Source organism: Lepisma saccharinum, chromosome 1, assembly GCF_977018435.1.
Source record: "Lepisma saccharinum chromosome 1, izLepSacc3.1, whole genome shotgun sequence".
In the NCBI taxonomy this organism is placed as follows: domain Eukaryota; kingdom Metazoa; phylum Arthropoda; class Insecta; order Zygentoma; family Lepismatidae; genus Lepisma; species Lepisma saccharinum.
The window spans coordinates 127,036,655-127,055,730 of NC_139229.1; the positions used below are offsets into that span (position 1 = coordinate 127,036,655).

The 19,076-nt window shown below is 37.5% G+C and overlaps 1 protein-coding gene across 1 annotated transcript in view; it reads left to right on the forward strand.

The window, feature by feature from the left end:
• The first annotated feature begins 741 nt into the window (after positions 1-741).
• Positions 742-19,076, forward strand: part of Megf8 (multiple EGF like domains 8) — a 120,947-nt gene continuing 102,612 nt past the window's right edge. The window contains exons 1-3 of the mRNA XM_083138404.1: positions 742-847; positions 5,013-5,077; positions 7,953-8,354. Of these exons, the coding sequence (XP_082994530.1) occupies positions 8,000-8,354 (355 nt within the window). The 5' untranslated portion in view covers positions 742-847; positions 5,013-5,077; positions 7,953-7,999. The remainder of the gene's footprint in view (positions 848-5,012; positions 5,078-7,952; positions 8,355-19,076) is intronic.

The window sequence follows — 19,076 nt, forward strand, 5'->3', positions numbered from 1 at the left end:
ATAAGGAATGGTATGAAGAAGTCTTCTTTGCAGCATTTTTGGTAATTTTACTTATGTGTTAGTTCATATTTTGCGAATTTTTAGATCATATGTATGTAGCTACATACAAAGCCACTTGTTAGTACATATTAATCCTAGTCCTGGTATAATGCATGACGTTTAAAACTCAACGTTAGATAGACCTGAATTCTCTAATTTTATTGTTGTACGTAACAGCTGTGCATCGGAGCACTGCAGCGATTTTTCTATCTGCTCCATTAGCAACACTGCTTCTTTAGTTGTTTCGCGCATCGCACGGCAGAATTAACTGTGCTGGACTCTAATGCTATGGCTGTGGTTTGCAATTGTGATAGGTTTAGATGTGAGGGTGGGTTGTGCATTATGATTTAGAATTTTTGAGACACTGGGTGAAGCATGTAGTCGGACACGAAACTGAATAGGAAGAAAATCTGTTTTGTTTGCAATGGGATTCAGAATTTCCTCTGTAGATGACGGTTGTATTATATATGTGCCTTCAATAATTTGTCTAACCTCACGGTAAGAGAGATTATCGTTCGCCATTCGCTCCTGTATTTGTTGCTCTCTTCTCCACATTGGACAGTTTCTATCACCAATGCTGCCTCCAAAACAGTCAAATAGAAAACATATGGCTGCACCTGCAATAATAGAACATAGGGGACATTTCATCGTTTACAACGCTGTACAAAAGTTACATACCTGGTACCTGGAACAGACGGAAGAAGTGGAGTTAATGTTTTTGTAGGTGTTTATTGTTGCCAGAATGGGACTAAAAAGATAAATGTTACAAGATCTGTATGTAAGGAATGGCTTAGAAGTGTTGTAGAAGGTGAGCTTTGTTTATGACAATCATTAAATATCAAACGATCGTGCTATACACGTAATCGTAAACACTTAAAAAGCAGAATGAAATTAACTGCCCGTTCGAAATGAACATTGGTTACTCTTGTTTTGTGCGAAAAAAATAATAATTATAAACACTAATAATTACATGTTGAAAGTTGTATGTACTATAAACTCAAAATACTTGTCGCATTACACAACAAAGCAGAGGAAAATTATAAATATAGGTTTCTCGTATTATTTGGAATTGGGATCCCAGATAACAACAACATGGCAAGTTTTTAGATTGACTATTGAACCTTGCCATCTATAGTTCACTTCAGTAGCCACAGATATCCGTGTTGGAAGTAATGAAGTACAGTTTTCGATTTAATGTGGAGACTGTTACTCAGCTCCTTTTTTGCGTTTGAATAATAATATATAAAATTATGGTTGCTAAAGGAGTGGAAATAACATTTTCACGTATATTTATGAGCAAATCGTATGGGCTATGTGAAGTAATTTTTTTCAAGTAGAAGGGGTTGCTTATCATTTTCTTAGCTCTATATTTCCATATTTAAAAATATGAAGTTTATTATAAGTCAGTGAAAATTCGTGCGACATTAAATATGAATTTTATAATTAGAACTGTCCTTTGATAAATTCTCCAAATATGACTTGAATACCTATTCTGTTGGGCGACTGCAATGTATTAGTTGGTAAAGAGAAAGTATTTAATGCACTGTTGGCAAGGAGATCCTTCTTGAATTAAGTAATGATAACAGTATCAGATTAATTAATTTTGCAAGTGAATAATTGTGAAAAATTCCATCTTTCAGCATAAAGATATCCTTAAATCAGGCACGTATCTAGAAATATGGGTAAGAATTTACAATACCGGAAGGATCTCCAATTTCTTTCCTACTACTTATACTCACTAAATAATGAGTCCTGATGGCGTATCTGCAGTTAAGATTTGGGAGTGACGTGTTGAAATTGTACATGGACGTGTACAAGTTGTAAAATAACGTTCTTAATTACCGCGATCATTCTCGTGCTCAAGCGTTTATTTGAGGAAAATGGCATCTTGCGTGAGGGAGTGCTAGTTCTACAAAACTAACTTTCGTTAATGGATGTGCTCGCAATTGGCCCGCAAACCATTTTCTGATATCCCCAGGAACCATTTCAGTAAGGTTAGCTTAGGCAACCATAGTTAAAATTTAGTTCGTAAAGCAATGCACATATAGCTCCAAAAAAACATAACCAAAAACAACTTAATTCGGCTTATTTTCCAATTTCCAGACGTGACCCCACAATTTAACTTCAGATTCGTGATTATGATGCCAAAATTAGCTAGTATTATGAAAATATGAAAAAATTTGGAGATCCTTCTGGTATTGTAAATTCTTTCCAAAGTATGCTTTTTTTTGGGGGGGGGGTCCAAACCAAGTGTGTCAAAATAATAATAATAATGTTTAAACGAAAGTAATTATTAAATGTTCGATCTAGCACAAACACATTTCTTCATTTTTACAGAAGAAACTACTTATGGAAATTACTTTCTATAGCATTGCGGGACATTGTGGAAGTGTGTAACGGTTTCGTTTTCTGTTTAGGGTATGTAGCCACACTGACCATTCACGATAGCCCCATAAACCATTCACATAGTGTTAGGTTAAGTTAGGCAAACATAGTAAAAAAGAAAAATCGTTGTTTCTTCTTTATGTTTAGGGTATGTAGCCACACTGACCATTCATGATAGCCCCACAAACCATTCACATAGTGTTAGGTTCAATTGGGTTAGGCAAACATAATAAAAAAAATTGTTGTTTTTTCTTTATTTAAGTACACATCTTTCAAAATACCTTCAAGAACTTGTACAATGCTATAGAAAGTAATTTCAGTAAGTAGTTTCTTCTGTAAAAATGAAGAAATGTGTTTGTGCTAGATTGAACATTTACCCAACAAGTATATTTTCATTATTAAATTTTAGTTATTTTATTATTTAATTTTAGTACTTAGTAAGTCTTTGGGGCAAGGGGTCTGGACTCTTCCCCCTAAATATGCCCTTGCCACAAATATACTTCTTCCCCAGATGGAAGGACACATAATCAGATTGATCATATTCTCATTGTTAAAAGAAGGCAAACTAGCATAATTGATGTGTGTTTATATAGAGGTGCTGGCTGATGTAAGTGATGATTACTTAGTTATTGCTAAATTAAGATTTGATATGTAAAATTTGCATATAGATTTAAGTAAAATTACCAAATTAAATTATCAGTAAATTTGAAATATTGTAAGATATGCATGATAAAGAAGGCATTAATAAATCAGATATTATTAAGAAGTGGAAATGTGTAAAATATAATACAATGAGCAGCTATTGAAACTCCATACCATAAACCAAAACAGAGTAAACTGGTTTGATAATGGCATAACCTACTAGAAGTGAGAAAAGCTAAACTAATCTGGTTAAATGACACTAATTATGTAAATTTAACAATTGTACTAGAATAATATATGAAGTTACATTAATACTAGTGATCAGTAAGTATTATTCAGACCATTCTGTCCACAAGATTCTACCTCAAGAAATTTATGAGATATTAGTGGCTGGCTTGGGCATTCTGCTTACTGTCTAGAAATTAATACCATTTGGAATGTATTAAAGCATTACTCTCTCTTGCATTTTTCACGTGTCCTGAAATTCTTCTTATCCAACTGTTCAATAACCTACCATTACATCACATTCCAATGTAGACACCAGAAGTGACAAATCAACAGCTCAAGGTAGATGCCAAATGGAGCCACATTGCAGCCTAATGATTACTGATAGTGCTCAAACCTTTGTTCTGTGATCCATCCCATCCTAGGTTCAATCATCTGTGTGCACCCCAAAATTGTGGTGGCTATCACGAGGATAGTTGAGAACAGAAAATACGAGGGATGATCGAAAAAAAAGGTTACAAAGCCTATTATGGCGTATGTGTTAGACATAGCTGGAAGATCAACACACCTGATGATGGAGGTCACTCAATACTAGTCCTCGATGTAATCACCTTTTTTGTTCAAGCACTTGTCACAACGGTAGATGAGGTTTTCCATACCGGTTGCACAGAAATCCGCGTCAAGTTCTCGTAGCCACCGTGAGGCAGCTCTTTTGACATCATCACATGTCAGATAATGGTGGCCAGCCAACCAAATGGTAGTAGTCCCAGCTCAGCTGATATTGAGCTTAATGTTCTTCTTCTGTCCTCACGAATACACTCATCCACAAGAGCACAGTTCACGTCAGTGGTTGAGGTACTCGGCCTACCGCTGTGTCCAGGGTTGTCATTAACAATACTGGTCTGTCCACTTCGCTACATGTTGCCTTAAAATTGTCCCCTCCCCATACACCTCCACAATCTGCCTACGGATGTCAGCAGGTGTAGTGTTTTTGGCCCACAGGAACCGCACCACTGCCCTCACTTCTACTCTTGACCAATTTTCGAGACGAGTCACCATTTTAAATGTCTGCTTCTCGGGTATACATGGTCAGAATCCGAAGTCCTCAAACTCGCAACAAGACAAACATGTTATTAATTTACACATAAATTTTCGTTATGTTACAGTGAATAAAACAAAAGTTATATGCTTTGTAACCTTTTTTTCCGATCATCCCTCGTAGTAGTAGATTCTAATCTTCAAAGAAGTGTTGAAGATGTTAGCATCTAAATATCTTTCTAGATTTTTTATTGAATCCAGATAATAATTTCGGGAAAACTTGTGTCCTTGGAATGATAGTCGGTCTTAGCTGCACCAAAGGAGGCGTTGCAAACCCACTTTAAACTTTTTGAATAGATAGGTTTATTTTAGCTTTTTTTTCCTACCCATAATTGAGCATGCAGCATTTGATACATCCATTTGTGTGGATGAAGGTAGCTTCTCATTTATTCTCATTTAAGTTTGCTCATTACCATTTTACGTATGCCATAATATGCATTCAATGGTGGCAACAGTATTAGCATCAGGAACTTTTAGAGTAGGGTGCATAATTATTACCAGGAGGCAAGTTGCCCATTGCCATTTTCATTCACTTTGTTTTAGATACTGCAAAATTCAAGAAATTGATAAAACTTCATCACAGCAGTTGGCAATTTAACTGTTCTTACTGGTTTTTCTTTCAGTTGACGACAAATTGATTTTGCAAAACAGTATGGATATGGATCAACTTCAACTATGACATACCAAGGTGAGTTTTTTAATTATATGAGAATATTTAATGTATGAAATTGTCCAAATGTTATTTTAAAATATATGTTGCATATAATGTATTGAAAAGTGGGTACTTTAGTACTATACGGACTACCTCCAAATTGTATTGTGCCAAATACGATTCCCACTTATGGAACCTAACCAAATGACTCATGTTTGAGAGGGAAATATAATTTAACGTAGACAAATGAGGTTTATTTATTTATTTCATTAAAGTTTCAGATACAGTACTGAAAGACCATTTTATACTGAAACTGTAGCAACAAGAAGAAAATAAAAATAACAACAACAAAACAAGACAATACAAGATGGCAGACTAAAAAAAAGAAATTGTTACACGTACATTCTTAGCAATCGTCGGGAACTGTGTTCTGACATGAAAATATCGGTATTTACAGGCAGGTTATCAGTGGTGTCTCGTGGCCTCAAATTTGGACGGGGCTTATTTTTTAAAGAATTTAAAATATAATGACAATTCACATGAATTACAAAAAAAAGGTATTTTTTTCTTCTAGACTACAAAACTGGACTTACTTTTTTGAAAGAATTTAAAATGTAATGACAAATTACATGAATTACAAAAAAATGGGTATTTATCTTCTTCTAAACTACAAAACTGGACTTATTTTTTTAAAGAATTTAAAATATAATGACAATTCACATGATTACAAAAGAAACAGGTATTGTTGTGAAACATACCTTTCTACGAACGTTGACTCCTGTTCTTCTGCTCAGCAAATTTTGTTATTACTTTTTCGTTGAAGCCCTCTATGTTTGAAATGTATTCTATCTCTATTGTAAGCAAGTGCCAAGGCATTTGGTCTGTCTTGTCCCATTGCATTTCTTAAGCAGGTTTTAATACGTTTCAATGTGCTGAAACATCGTTCAGATTCAGCTGTTGCCACTGGAGTTATTAAAACTATGTTTGTCATTTTTACTGTTTCTGAAAAGGTACCCTCTAAATAATTTTAAAATAAAATGAATGCAATATACTGATAGAGTTTATGTTTTTCAACTCTTCACTACAATAAAGAACACGAAGTTCCCTCTTTAGTTTTCCCTCTTCTATGAAGGGATAATAAATCTGGGAAGATGCCTCTGTTTAAAGATTGTTCTCTTTCATTATGTCCTCGTAGAGCAAGTTCATGTCGACCACAGAATTTTAAGCAATCGATAATTCTATTTAATATATGCCTATTTTTCCGGACAAATTCATTGTATCTTGTAATTGACAGCCTATGTCCTTCATCAATTTGTGTTCGAACATCAACCCTGCCAAACTCACTCAAACATAGCGAATGAAAGCCACCAAAACACTACAGAACAACATGCGAGATCGAACGCGACACAAAGGAACTAGCCCCGAATCAGCACTCAAATCCATTGCACTCTCCCCTCCTCTCTCTGCTAGCATGTGACCTTCACTGTAGCGTAGGTAGGTGTAGGCCATGCCTTCCTTTGCGACTTCCCCGGAAAACGATAATTGACATCAATGCCACTAGGAGCGCTGTCGTATCCATTGCAACAGACGATGAATTTTTCGTGGGTAAGAATCGCCTTTTAAAAGACTGTGTGGTAGTTATGCGTTATGGTGATTATTAATTACGTGAATACGTCCGTTTTTCTTTAGGGGCTAAGCCCCGGAAGCCCCAAGGGACGAGACGCCACTGCAGGTTATTATATAAGTGGGGGAGCCTATAGTAAAGAGACCGCTGTAGGAGAGAGAGCCTTGTAGCGGGAATGTGAAAGAGCTTTACATTGCAGGTTGGCCGTGCGGGTACTCGTAGATGAAATTGGTTGACAAGGAATTCGGTTTTAATTTTGCCATTAATGATTTTATGCAAAAATTTCATGTCTGCCAGTTCGTGACGAGTGTGTGGTGACTGGATCTTCAAAATAGACATAATATCTGTTTTATGGAGGTGTCTGAGAGAAGGAATTCTATGGCGAGCAATTGCGAGGAAAAAGCTGAGGACAGAATCAATCCTGAAAAGGTATTCCATATAATACTAAAGTACCGAAAAGTGCTATGTGATGTCCATGCATTGGCAATAATTTGAATATAGAATCCCTGGCTTCATAATATACTATGCTACTATGCTAATCAAACTGCATGGAGGGTGACTTATGGGCATGTATATGCTAATGTAATCTCCCTGCAACTGAGGGAACTAATTCAGGGGCCAATGGTATGTTCCAGTATATCTCAAACAGTATGTAGAACTTTTTTTAAGTTGTGGAAATTGTTGTAAGACCAGGGGTTGGCTTGACAGGATATTTGGTGTGCACGTGATTGGCATAGAATACCAAAGATCAAATTTGATCCCTGGTTTATCCACAATTTTCGCATAAAGATTCATGCAGTTGCAAGTTGCCATAAGCTACTTCTTATAGTTAGTTCAATTTGTATGTTTGACATGTAAATGGTGTTGAATTTCTGTATTTTGAATACAACCAACTCACAACTCACAGAAAGTATCAGTTTGAGTTTTATTACTGCTGTCAGCTCTCCTGGAGTCCACCAAATGCATAGTTTTTACTCATTTTTGCCAACCTCATTGAAACTTAACATTATGATTAAATAATACAATTTTTTTTATATATTCTGAATATCTTAAGTGTTAATCTTTGAGTATTAAGGAGCTAAACTCTTGATGATTGATACAGTAAAGTGTCAATGACATATGATATTAATATTTACTTGTTACAATGTTTATGAATCGATAATGGTATTTGTAGGAGTTAGTAAAGAGTACCAGCGTTAGAATTGTTTCAAAGTGGTATTTGCTCAGATCTAGTTGAAAATTTTATGCTGTTTCATAACCTATTTTAAAATCGTATTATAATTTCAGAATGGAGAAACTGACAGAACAGATACTTGCACAAGAAACAAGTGACCATGCCACCAGATGCAGTGTTGTCCAGCCAGGAGAAAGCATCACTGTGGCCCCACTTTCAGGAAAAATACCAACTTTGGAATGTGTATATGTTTGTGTTTAACACCATGAGACCTCGAGTGAAGAAAAAGGCTCATGTAAAAGCTGACTTTAGACTTAATGGGTGTTTGTCATCAAGTGTGGTGATGTACATTAGTGTTGTTTTATTTTTATTTGTTGGTGTAGCAGAATGTAAAGTTACTACATCTAGTCCATGTGATAAAACCCGAGAGATATTCAATGATACTTGGGGATATATTAGTGACAGTCCTTCTGGAAATTATACACAAGACTCACATTGTGAATGGCTTATTAGAGGTAAGTTACTGCTACCTTATCTGATACTATTTGTCTTCTTTTTGATACAATTTTGGGTATGATTTTACAATACCAGACCCTTCTCCAATTTCGTCCATATTTCACATTCTCACTAATTTATGGCTGCTAATCACGAATCTGCAGTTAATATTTGGTGCTCACGTGTAGAAATTTAAAAAAAAGGGGCTCCATGATCGCAACCGACAATGCATGATTGCTCATTATTTACGGGAAGATTTTGTTTCTAATACTGAAAAAAGAAATGTAATTTCTATCCTACTTCTTATACTTACAAAATACATAGTCCCGATGAAGTATCCGAGGTTAACATGTCGGGGTAACGTGTTGAAGTTGTTATTTGACATGTAGAAGTTGTAAATTAAGCTTTTCAATTGCCACGATCGTTCTCCATATACAATGATGGAAACCATGCACAGAATACCATGTTTGTTGTGAATCACTTCACAGAAGAATGGCGGAGGTTAGTAATCTGTGTGGTGTGAGGAAGATGCAACTTTGAAGGTAGGAAATAAAGTTCTTTCTTTTGTAAGTTTTCTTAGTAAATTTTACTTGGGTATATGTTAATAATACAGGCCATTCGTTCATATTTCGCATATTCAATATTTTAGGACACTTGATCACATTTTTGTAGTTATAATTTGTTGCTCAAGTGATAAGAAACTGAAATTTTTTACGGTGCCCCACACACCATTCATGCATAGCCCCACAAACCATTCACGGTAATGTTAGGTTTGGTTAGGCAAACATAGTTACAATTTAGGGTCGTAATTTTGTTCTTTCAGTATTGGAAACACTTAAATAATGAGCAATCGTGCATTGTCGGTTGGAATCACGGACCCCCTTGTTTCGGATTTCTACACGTGAGCGCGAAATATTAACTGCAGATTCGTGATTAGCAGCCCTAAATTAGTGAGTATGCAAAATATGGTCTCAAATTGGAGAAGGGTCCGGTATTTTAAAATTGCTCCCAATTTTGCATACCTTACATTAAACGGATGTCAACTTGACTATGAATACAAGGTTTGTGTTACACAAAAAAGATACATTATAGGTCGCAGCATGCATATTTAGTTTTTGACGAAAACACGAAATGTGAAATATCTAGAGGCACATATTTTTGATAAATAAAAAAACAACATTTTGGTACAAAAACAGAGTCAATTTAAGGTTCAAAAGTGGTAAATAAAATAAACTTTCGCTGTTATAGCGGTGAAAAAGCGGTAGATAAAATGACATTTTGATTTTAAAAATGTGAATATAATATAATAGGTGGCCGCGGTGGCTCAGTCGGTAACGCGTCTGACTACCGTGCTAAAGGTCCTGGGTTCAATCCCCGGCCGGTTCAAATCCGGGAACTTTTCTAATGTTGGAAGCGGCCCCGGCGCCCACCCAGTGTCGAATAACATGGGTACCTGGGGGAAACCCTGGGGGTAAAGGTGTTCAGGGGCGTGATGTTGATCACATCACCCCCACTCACGACCAGATCAAGAACGTATGAGGGGGTTACCCCCACACCCCCTATACGCCTTCATGGCGTGGTGCTAAGCACAGGGGAACACTGAATATAATACCAAATTTGATTTAAAAATTGCACTTACTACACAAAATAAACATATCCCTTCTAATAGCACGTTTTATGTCTTTACCATAATATTGAATTTATTCCTGTAAATGGGTCCATTTTTGCTTCTCAAGTATTTACCCCAGAATTAACAAATTTTGCGTGAATTGCATAACTCTCAGGATAATTCTCACACACAAAGTGTCGTGTCTGTAAATAAGCGTGTAACTGATTGTTTACATAACGAAGTAAAAGGAATCAAGACACACCTTTTTGAAAGAATAGACTGTCCCAAAGACAAAGGTTAATAAGCACTTGTGCATTTTTCGTGCGGAGAGGTTTCAGCAGTTGGCACGGAGATTTTGACTGGAAGGTGGTCGCACTAGTGTGCTCGGTCTTTTTGTTTTAATGGACCTTCGAGGACATTATTTTTGATCCTTAAGTTTCTGATGATAAAACGCCAAGTTCGCGAGTGATCAGCTGAAGTGAGTTGGCAAAGACTGTAAGTGTGAACAGAACTTATGTTTCCTGTCAGAAAAAATCAGCTGTATTGGAGATAAAGGTCGTTAAGGTGAAAGCTATCCAGGAAAGTAATTCAATTTCAGGTCGGAATCGATGAAGTAAAAGATGCTTGTATTGAGGTCTGTGAGAACAGTGAAAGGATAGAAGATAATTCTGATCAAATAGAAAATGAACAGAGAGAGACAGATTGGAAAGTACAGGTTGTAGAGGATAGAGTGTGTGTGCTGTGAATGAAAAGGCAAGTTGAAGATGAGTCACTCGGAATACAGCATTCTCAGGAAGTGATAAGTAGAGGCACATATTTTTGGTAAATAAGAAGGCAAAATTTCGGTACAAAAACTGGGTCAATTTCGGGTTCAAAAGCGGTAAATAAAATCAAATATCGGTGTTATAGTGGTGAAAAAATGGATGAAAAGTGTTATATAAAAAGACATATTGGTTTTAAAATTGTGAAAATAATCCTAAATTTGATTTAAAAACTACACTTATTCCACAGAATTAACATTTCACTTCTAATAGCACATTTATGTAGTTATCAGAGTATTAAGTTTATTTCTGTCTAAAGGAGTCTATTTTTGCTTCTCCAATATTAACAGCAGAATTAATCAATTTTCCGGGAATTGCATAACTCTCAGGATAATTCAGACCTCGGAAGGTGTCATGTCGGTGAATAAACCCTGAATTTCGTGTGTAAGAGTTAATTTCGCTTTTTGCAGTTCATTTCGCATTATTTCGTGACAAAATATGGTCACAAAATGCACCTCACACCTTTCAAAAACATGAAAAATTAACACTACAATGTGTTTTTTCAAATTTCGTTTTTTCGTCAAAAACGAAATATGCATGCCCCTAGTGATAAGTAAAGAAGAAAGTTTTCATGAAAAACCTGAGAAAAATGATATGTTTTCTAAACTGAAAGAATGTGTAACTAAAGTAAGAATCACAAACCTTCCGACCTTCTGTAAACAACCGTCTCACTTCGAGTAACTCCACGCCAGCTGTTCGTGAATGGTGCGGCCATCATATACTGCTCACTCGCAACCTTTAATTTTACTTAACATGGAAAAACGTATTCTTATTTTAACTGATAATCTACACATTGAAGTATAATAAATTTTCTACAAGTGATTAAATATGTGTTCTTGTTCAAGAATGAACATATTTTTCTACGCCAAAAGTTCAATTTATCTGACTCTGGCTTAACAGATCCCCCTTCCCCCCTCCTCTCTCAGTATGACAGCGCCAAAGTTATACAAGAGAGAGAGAGAGAGAGAGATTCGTTTCAGCCACCAAATTATTGACCAACATTGTTGACATGTGGAGTATTGTTTTCTCCTTTGTGCAACACAAATATACCGCCAGTTTTAACAGAAGCTGAACAAAGATAAGCCGGGGAATAAAGAGAGATTGTTTATCTTTCTCTCGGTTTCTCGTGCACTAGAAAACAAGAAGACGATAATAAGCACATTATTTACGTTCGTCTCATGCAAGTAATGTATTTTCTTACCTTGATTCAGCAGTTCCTTTTTTAACTTGAGGCATTTTCGGCGCTCGACAGAGTATGGTCTGTCAAATTTGCTTCCCAAAAAGGAACTCAACGTGGCACAAGAGGCGATTTAACGTCGACTGCTAAAATTGGGGAGATCGTCATCAATCATCATATCAACATCTTCTCCACAGTGGACAGGACGGCTCTTTGATTGAAAGAATACAAAAGCACCTCGCGTTGTATTGCATTTATCTCAAAATCGGTGTACTTGTTTATACGAGCAACAACCTGTTTTTTTTTTTTCGCGGGACTCACAACTTGACCGGTCGTTTTCCTGTCTTTCACCACACCGAAAATACAAAGACGCAGACACACAATTACACTTGGACACCAACTTCACTGCTTGCTTAGGATAGCACCGACACAGCATCACATAAACGTTAAGAACAACCTGCTTCTTGCCACTTTTCAAACGGCTGTATTTCCGAAAGACTACTCTGAAACCACGGGAGACCTTCCTGCACGCATGGAAGTCGCCATGTTCGAAACTGGCGCTATTTTCTTGCTGTTCACGTGATCGATTGTAATTTATACAATAATCACGTATTATTATTATAAATAGAAACCTTTAATGAAAATATATTTTAAAATGTATAATCCAATGTAATTTACACGTTTTTCTTCCATTAGCGTACTTTCATAGAACGGACTACATGATGCGGAAGAAATCCGTTATTAGGCTGTTGCCAACCACAATACTTCTCACTAAGTACAGAAACGGAAGTGGTATGTCGATTGTCGGCATATGATAGTATATTTTCACATTGTCAGTGACGATCCTCCGGGGATGGGGAAGGGGGTGGGACGCAGGAGTCGATCTATAATACAGAGGTATTCACCATCTGGATGGTGACATCCTTACACTCCTGAATACTTTTGCAGGTGAAGGAGGGAAGGCCGTAGGGTGAGGGAGGTTGATTTAATATGAACACCTCACAACAAGAGAGAAGAAAAATGTGACAATATTTAAAAATTCACCCCCAAATATGCATTTTATTTTATATGTAGCGTATAATAAAATGTGACTGCCTCAAAATATTTCTGTATTCTACAGTCTTCTTTCCCCACTTTTATGCATCTCTTAAGTTGCCGTTTTAGTTTCCCTTGGTGGCTTTGCTGCATAATTATTAATTTAGTCAATCAAATCATATGTATTAGCTTACTTTCATTATCTATAATAATAAATCATAACATCAAATAAATTTAATGACGAAACCCCGGTTTCAAAACGTAAATTATCTCATGTGTCACATTCTTCTAGCAAGTGTTTTTAGTAAAAGGTGAGAGAAAATTAATCGTTTGGTACGGAACCGTCTTACTTCTGGGGGATAAGATGTACATTTTGTATTTGATTTTTTTTAATTTAGCGTTGCTTTTCTTCCACTTTTGGCTAATCCCGACGATGAGAATGAGTGATCCTCAGATGAAAGGGACACTCACAAATAACACCCATGCTGGGATTCGAGCAAGGGAACTTCGGTGATGGGTCTGAAAGTCGGCCACCAGGCAAGATGTACATTTTTAAACTTTTTTTAAACATACATTCAATAACTTTCAACAGGTCATCACTCAGTGATACACTGCTTATTCCGCATCTGTTGACAAATGGAATGTTTTTATACCTTGTAGGCTATGTGGATTATTTTTTCTTTCATAAGTTTGCAACACTGTTAGGGTACACGTGCTTTTGTTTACAGAAGGTCTGAAGTTCTATGATTCTCACTATAGATGTGACGATACCGGAAATAACTCTGATCAGTAGAAGGAAGAGAAGTAAAATGATGCTTAGATATATTTCTGTGAAGAAAAGTAAGGAAATGAAGAGAAAAGAATTGAAAGCTGCAAAGAAAGTTGAGAAAGCATCAGTGAAAGTGAAGAAGAAACTACGAGAAAGATCTAAGAATGTCAGTGCAGAAAGATCAGACACAAGTATGAAAGAGATTAAACCAGAAACGAGAGCAAAGCTTTCATCTGAAGAGCATGAAAGAAAGTCCCAAAAGAAACGAGACAGAAAATAATGGAAGACAGTTAAGAACAAAGTTACTAGTGATGATTCTCATAGTGAGGAAAATATACTAATGGCATAGTCCATATGAATTCAGGCAGGCAAAGAAAAAATCTTCCCTTCATAGTGTCAGATGTTATTGAATTAAACATATGTTAAAATTCAGGACAAAGTAAGAAACCCATATTTTTTTATTTTGTCCAAAAAAATTCCTGGCTCGAGATATAGGCTGCCAAAGATGGCACCTCGGACATCATTTCTCACGTGCGATTTTCAGCAAAATATTAAAATGCTCTATCTCTGGAATTGTTCAAGATATTTTGTTGCTGTTTTTTGTATTTGAAAGGAAATAAGTTTTTGATTAAAATGATAAGCTCCGTTTGGAAATGTGTGTCCAAGTTCTCTTGATGTAGCCTGAATTTTTTTTTTTTCAAAAATGCCAATCCCAAATTTTTTTTATTTTTTTACTGTTGATCAGTACCATACAGTACTAGATTCCCTAAAAAGGAGAACTTCCACGTTTGGGTTTAACAGGTTTTATAAACAATTGAAAATTTTGCCACATGTTAAACCAGTTTCCATTACCACATTCTCACATATTGGTCTCATGAAATCAAAATCTAGTCTTATTTGACATGGCATTTTAATTCTTCATAAAGATAAGTAACAGACACAGCTTTCAAAACATATTAAAGCTTCCAAAATATATGTGCAAGTTCCAAAACATATTACAGGTTCCAAAGCATACCACTTCTATGCACTCTGCTTAGAACTGAAATTAGCAATTCAATTAACTAACAATTTGTTCAACTGCATCAGTATCTCCCTTTGATATTGAGTGATGCCTTCCTGTTGAACCAATAGGAACTGGGGTGCTCCACAATCTTTTAAACATCGCGAATTGGAAGTAAGCACTGTTGGTGGTGTTGCTGTCTTGCAGCTGGATATCTACAAGGGTCGTTCAAGGTTGACCGGGATTTTCGTACGTAAAAAATCGATGAATAGCCGGATCATGATGAAACGTGCAGGTGACGTAATGTATTCCTTCGCGAGTAACTAGCGCCCGGCATGACGTATTTCTCGCATGCGCAGCAGTTGCAGCGAACATGGCGGAAAGCAGTGTGTCTGTAGCTGTGGAGCAGCGGTGTGTAATCAAATTTCTCGTGAAAGAGAAAGTGAAACCAGCTGAGATTTTCAGACGATTGCAAGCACAGTATGGTGATCAAACGATGTCGCGGACAAGAGTGTACAAATGGTGTGAGCAGTTTCGCGAAGGACTGCAGCTGCTGACAAATGAAGCGCATGGACACATTCGCCCGACTGCAGGCAGTCACACCAGTGAATATCGCACGTGTTGAGCAAATTATTCTTGAGAACCAGCGAGTAACAGTGCGGGATATTGCTGCCGAGGTGAATATCAGTGTCGGGAGTGTTGAGACAATCATTCACGACAACTTACGCTTCCGCAAAATCTGTGCAAGGTGGGTTCCCCGCCAGCTGACATTCGATCAGAAGTGGACACGCAGGACGGTCTGTGAACAGCTTCTGAATCGGTTTCGAGCAGAAGGTGATGAATTGTTGCAATCCATCATCACGTGTGATGAAAGGCGTTATCCATGTGGATTTTCTGGACAAAGGGAGCACGATTAATGCCCAGTATTACTCCACATTGTTGATTGGTGCTGTACGAAAGTCCATTCGCAAGAAAAGACCTGGGATGTTGTCTGGAAATGTCATTCTTCTCCATGACAATGTCCGCCCTCACACGGCCAATGTGACAACAACAACTCTGGCCGACATGCGCTGGGAAGTTCTGCCCCATCCCCCCTATAGTCTGGATTTAGCCCCCAGTGATTATCATTTGTTTGCACCCCTTATAGACCATCTGGGAGGGAAGAAATTCACGACAGATGAAGCACTGCGGAGCGATGTCCTCGAATGGCTACGACAACAACCAAGTTCTTTCTATGCCAAAGGAATTCGGGAGCTGCCAGAACGATGGCAACGGTGCCTCGGCACGCACGGAGAATACTTTGAAAAACTGACATAGTTTGGTGTTTCTTCTGCTACCTATTTCCTCTGCAGAAATAAAAGTCCCGGTCAACCTTGAACGACCCTTGTATATCCAGCAGCCGGCCCATGTGGTAGCATAAAGTTCACGACGATTTCATTTAACTTGCAACTGATATCTATAACCTCTGCAATCCACCAGTCACAGTCATACACACAGGCCACAAACATCCCTCTTGGTAGGGTGTGAATCTGAATATTCTCCTGCCATTTCTGAGATCTTGGTTGGACAAATGAAATTTCTTCTATCTTGCTCTTTAAAGTTCGTGCAATATAGGTTTGCTCATCACTGTGAGTCCAGACATGTGTCTTCTGAATTCCTTTCACAGGGGTAGTTTGGTTGGACCATTCTTCTATTTTCTGCTGGTGGAATTGTTCAACTTCCTCTTTGGGCAACAGGATGAGGACTGTTGACTTGTATGACTTCACCACTCTTGTAAAATCCTCGGCATTTTGAATTGCAGCTGTACTTGGGCTGGAAAGATTATTTTTTGTAGCATGGTGCTTCAGCAGGCCTCCTACACCATTGCAAGGCCCCTTCCCATGACCAGCAGCACTGTATACCCACTCCATTGGCACAAGCGAGTTAGTCAATTCAAACAGTTGGTAACGATTTTTGAAGTGACTAGGGGCACCATCAGAAATCACTTCAAATTTGCGATGTTTTAAAGATTGTGGGTGCCCAAGTTCCTATTGGTTCAACAGGAAGGCATCACTCAATATCAAAGGAAGATACTGATGCAGTTGAACAAATTTTTAGTTCATTGAATTTCTAATTTCAGTTCTAAGCAGAGTGCACAGAAGTGGTATGCTTTAGAACTTGCACATATATTTAGGAAGCTTTAATATGTTTTGAAAGCTGTGTCTGTTACTTATCTTTATGAAGAATTAAAATGCCATGTCAAATAAGACTAGATTTTGATTTCATGAGACCAATATGTGAGAATGTGGTAATGGAAACTGGTTTAACCTTTTGGAGCCCAAGGCCATTTTCACATGTAACCCCCTTGATGCCCGAGCTGATTTTGAGCAAAATGCAGAGTTTCAATTAAATGAGTGTAGATCGGAAGCTAATTGCTCTAGAGAGATGAGTGATATACCGTTGTACGTGGAATGAACCAGAGATTCAGACTATATAAAATTTATGCACATTTGGCATATATATGGAGGGGGGAAGGAAGTATCTCCCAAAAAATATTTTTTTAAAAAGAAATGGGGTTCCCCGCCCCCCCCCCCCCCCAAAGGACATGAAAAGGTCAACATGCACATAGAAATTATCGCTGGCATGTAAGAAACAGAAAAATATTTGCATCATTATCATATGACCAGTGTAATGCAAGTTGTACCCCTGAAACGAAAGGCCTGCGCCCCACTGTCTCAAGCTTCGGTTTTCTGCGAAATGCAGGGTTACATTGAAATGAATATAGCTCAGAGGCTAATTGCCCTAGAGAGATGAATGATATACCGTTGTACGCGGAATGAATCACAGATTCAGACGATATAAAATTTATGCACATTCAGCGTATATATGGAGGGGGGGAAGGGAGAATCCCCCAAAAAACATTTTTTTAAAAGAATGATGTTTCCCCCATTCCCTCGAAAAAAAGGACATGAAAAGGTCATCATGCACATGGAAATTATCACTGGCATATAAAGCAAAGATGGTGATAAAGTCTTGGGAAGAGTCACACTTCACTCAAAAAATCTTTGGCACTTGGGCACAAAATAAGTCTCACGTAAGCACAATCTTCGAGGAGGAAAAGCTAGAATGGAGTAACAAAAGCGTGCCAATTCTTGGAGCTACTTCCAAATTCTATTTTTAGACAATGCAGGGTAACCTTTGTAGCCATATGTGAAATACTGTGCTCACGAACAAAGACTTTTCTTCAGCATGCCTCGAACTTACATTATTACGATGCAGTTTCAACAACCCCACTTTCCCCTCCCCCAACTACCAACCCCCACTTGCTCCCACACGGAAAACATTCCTTTTGACCTCGGGTACCGATATACAAACTTCCTTCCAATCCAGTTTACAGGGGTGAGGGAAACGCATTGCTTTAGAACAACAAAGCCGGCCTTCCTTTGTCGGCAAAATTTTTCCCTTGAAAAAAGACGCAAAAAAGAAGTCTCCTTTTTCCCGCCATTTTCATGAAAAGAAAATACTTGCAACAATCATTTCTGTTAAATACATGTGTTAACAACAATATGAAAAAAGAAAATCGAAATTCTAGCCAAAAATACCGAAGTTATAACGTAAAAACTACGACCTTCACAGAGCGTTTCGATCGCCCCGAGGCCTCTCCGATGGCGCAGTGGTAGCGTCGCCACCTTGTAATCAAGGGGTCCCGGGTTCGATATCTGGTGGAGGCACAAGTGGTTCGGATCCCACTTTAAAATGTAGGTCCAGTCCCGATTAGCCTTACTGTGCATAAAGTGGACTTATAACACCAACTCACCTCAACTCGATTGCCCCGAGGGTTACATGAGAGCGTCTCGATCGAGACAATCGGGCTCCTAAAGGTTAATGTATAGCAAGATTTTCAATTCTTTATATAACCTGTTAAACTCAAAAGTGGAGTTCCTTTTCAGAGAATGTAGTACTGTATGGTACTGATCAACAGTAAAAAATCAAAATTTTTGGGATTGGCATTGTTGAAAAGAATATTATTTTTGATTTTTCAAAAAACAACTCAGAAGGCTACAGCAAGAGAACTTGGATACATATTTCCAAACTGAAATTATCATTTTAATCAGAAACTTATTCTCTTTCAAATACAAAAAAACAGAAACAAGATATCTTGAACCGTTCCAGAGATAAAGCATTTTAATATTTTGCTGAAAATCGCACGTGAGAAATGATGCCCGAGGTGCCATCTTTGGCGACCTGTATCTCGGGCCAGGAATTTTTGTGGACAAAACAAAAAAATATGGGTTTCTTACTTTCTCCTGAATTTTATCACATGTTTCATTCAATAACATCTGAGACTATGA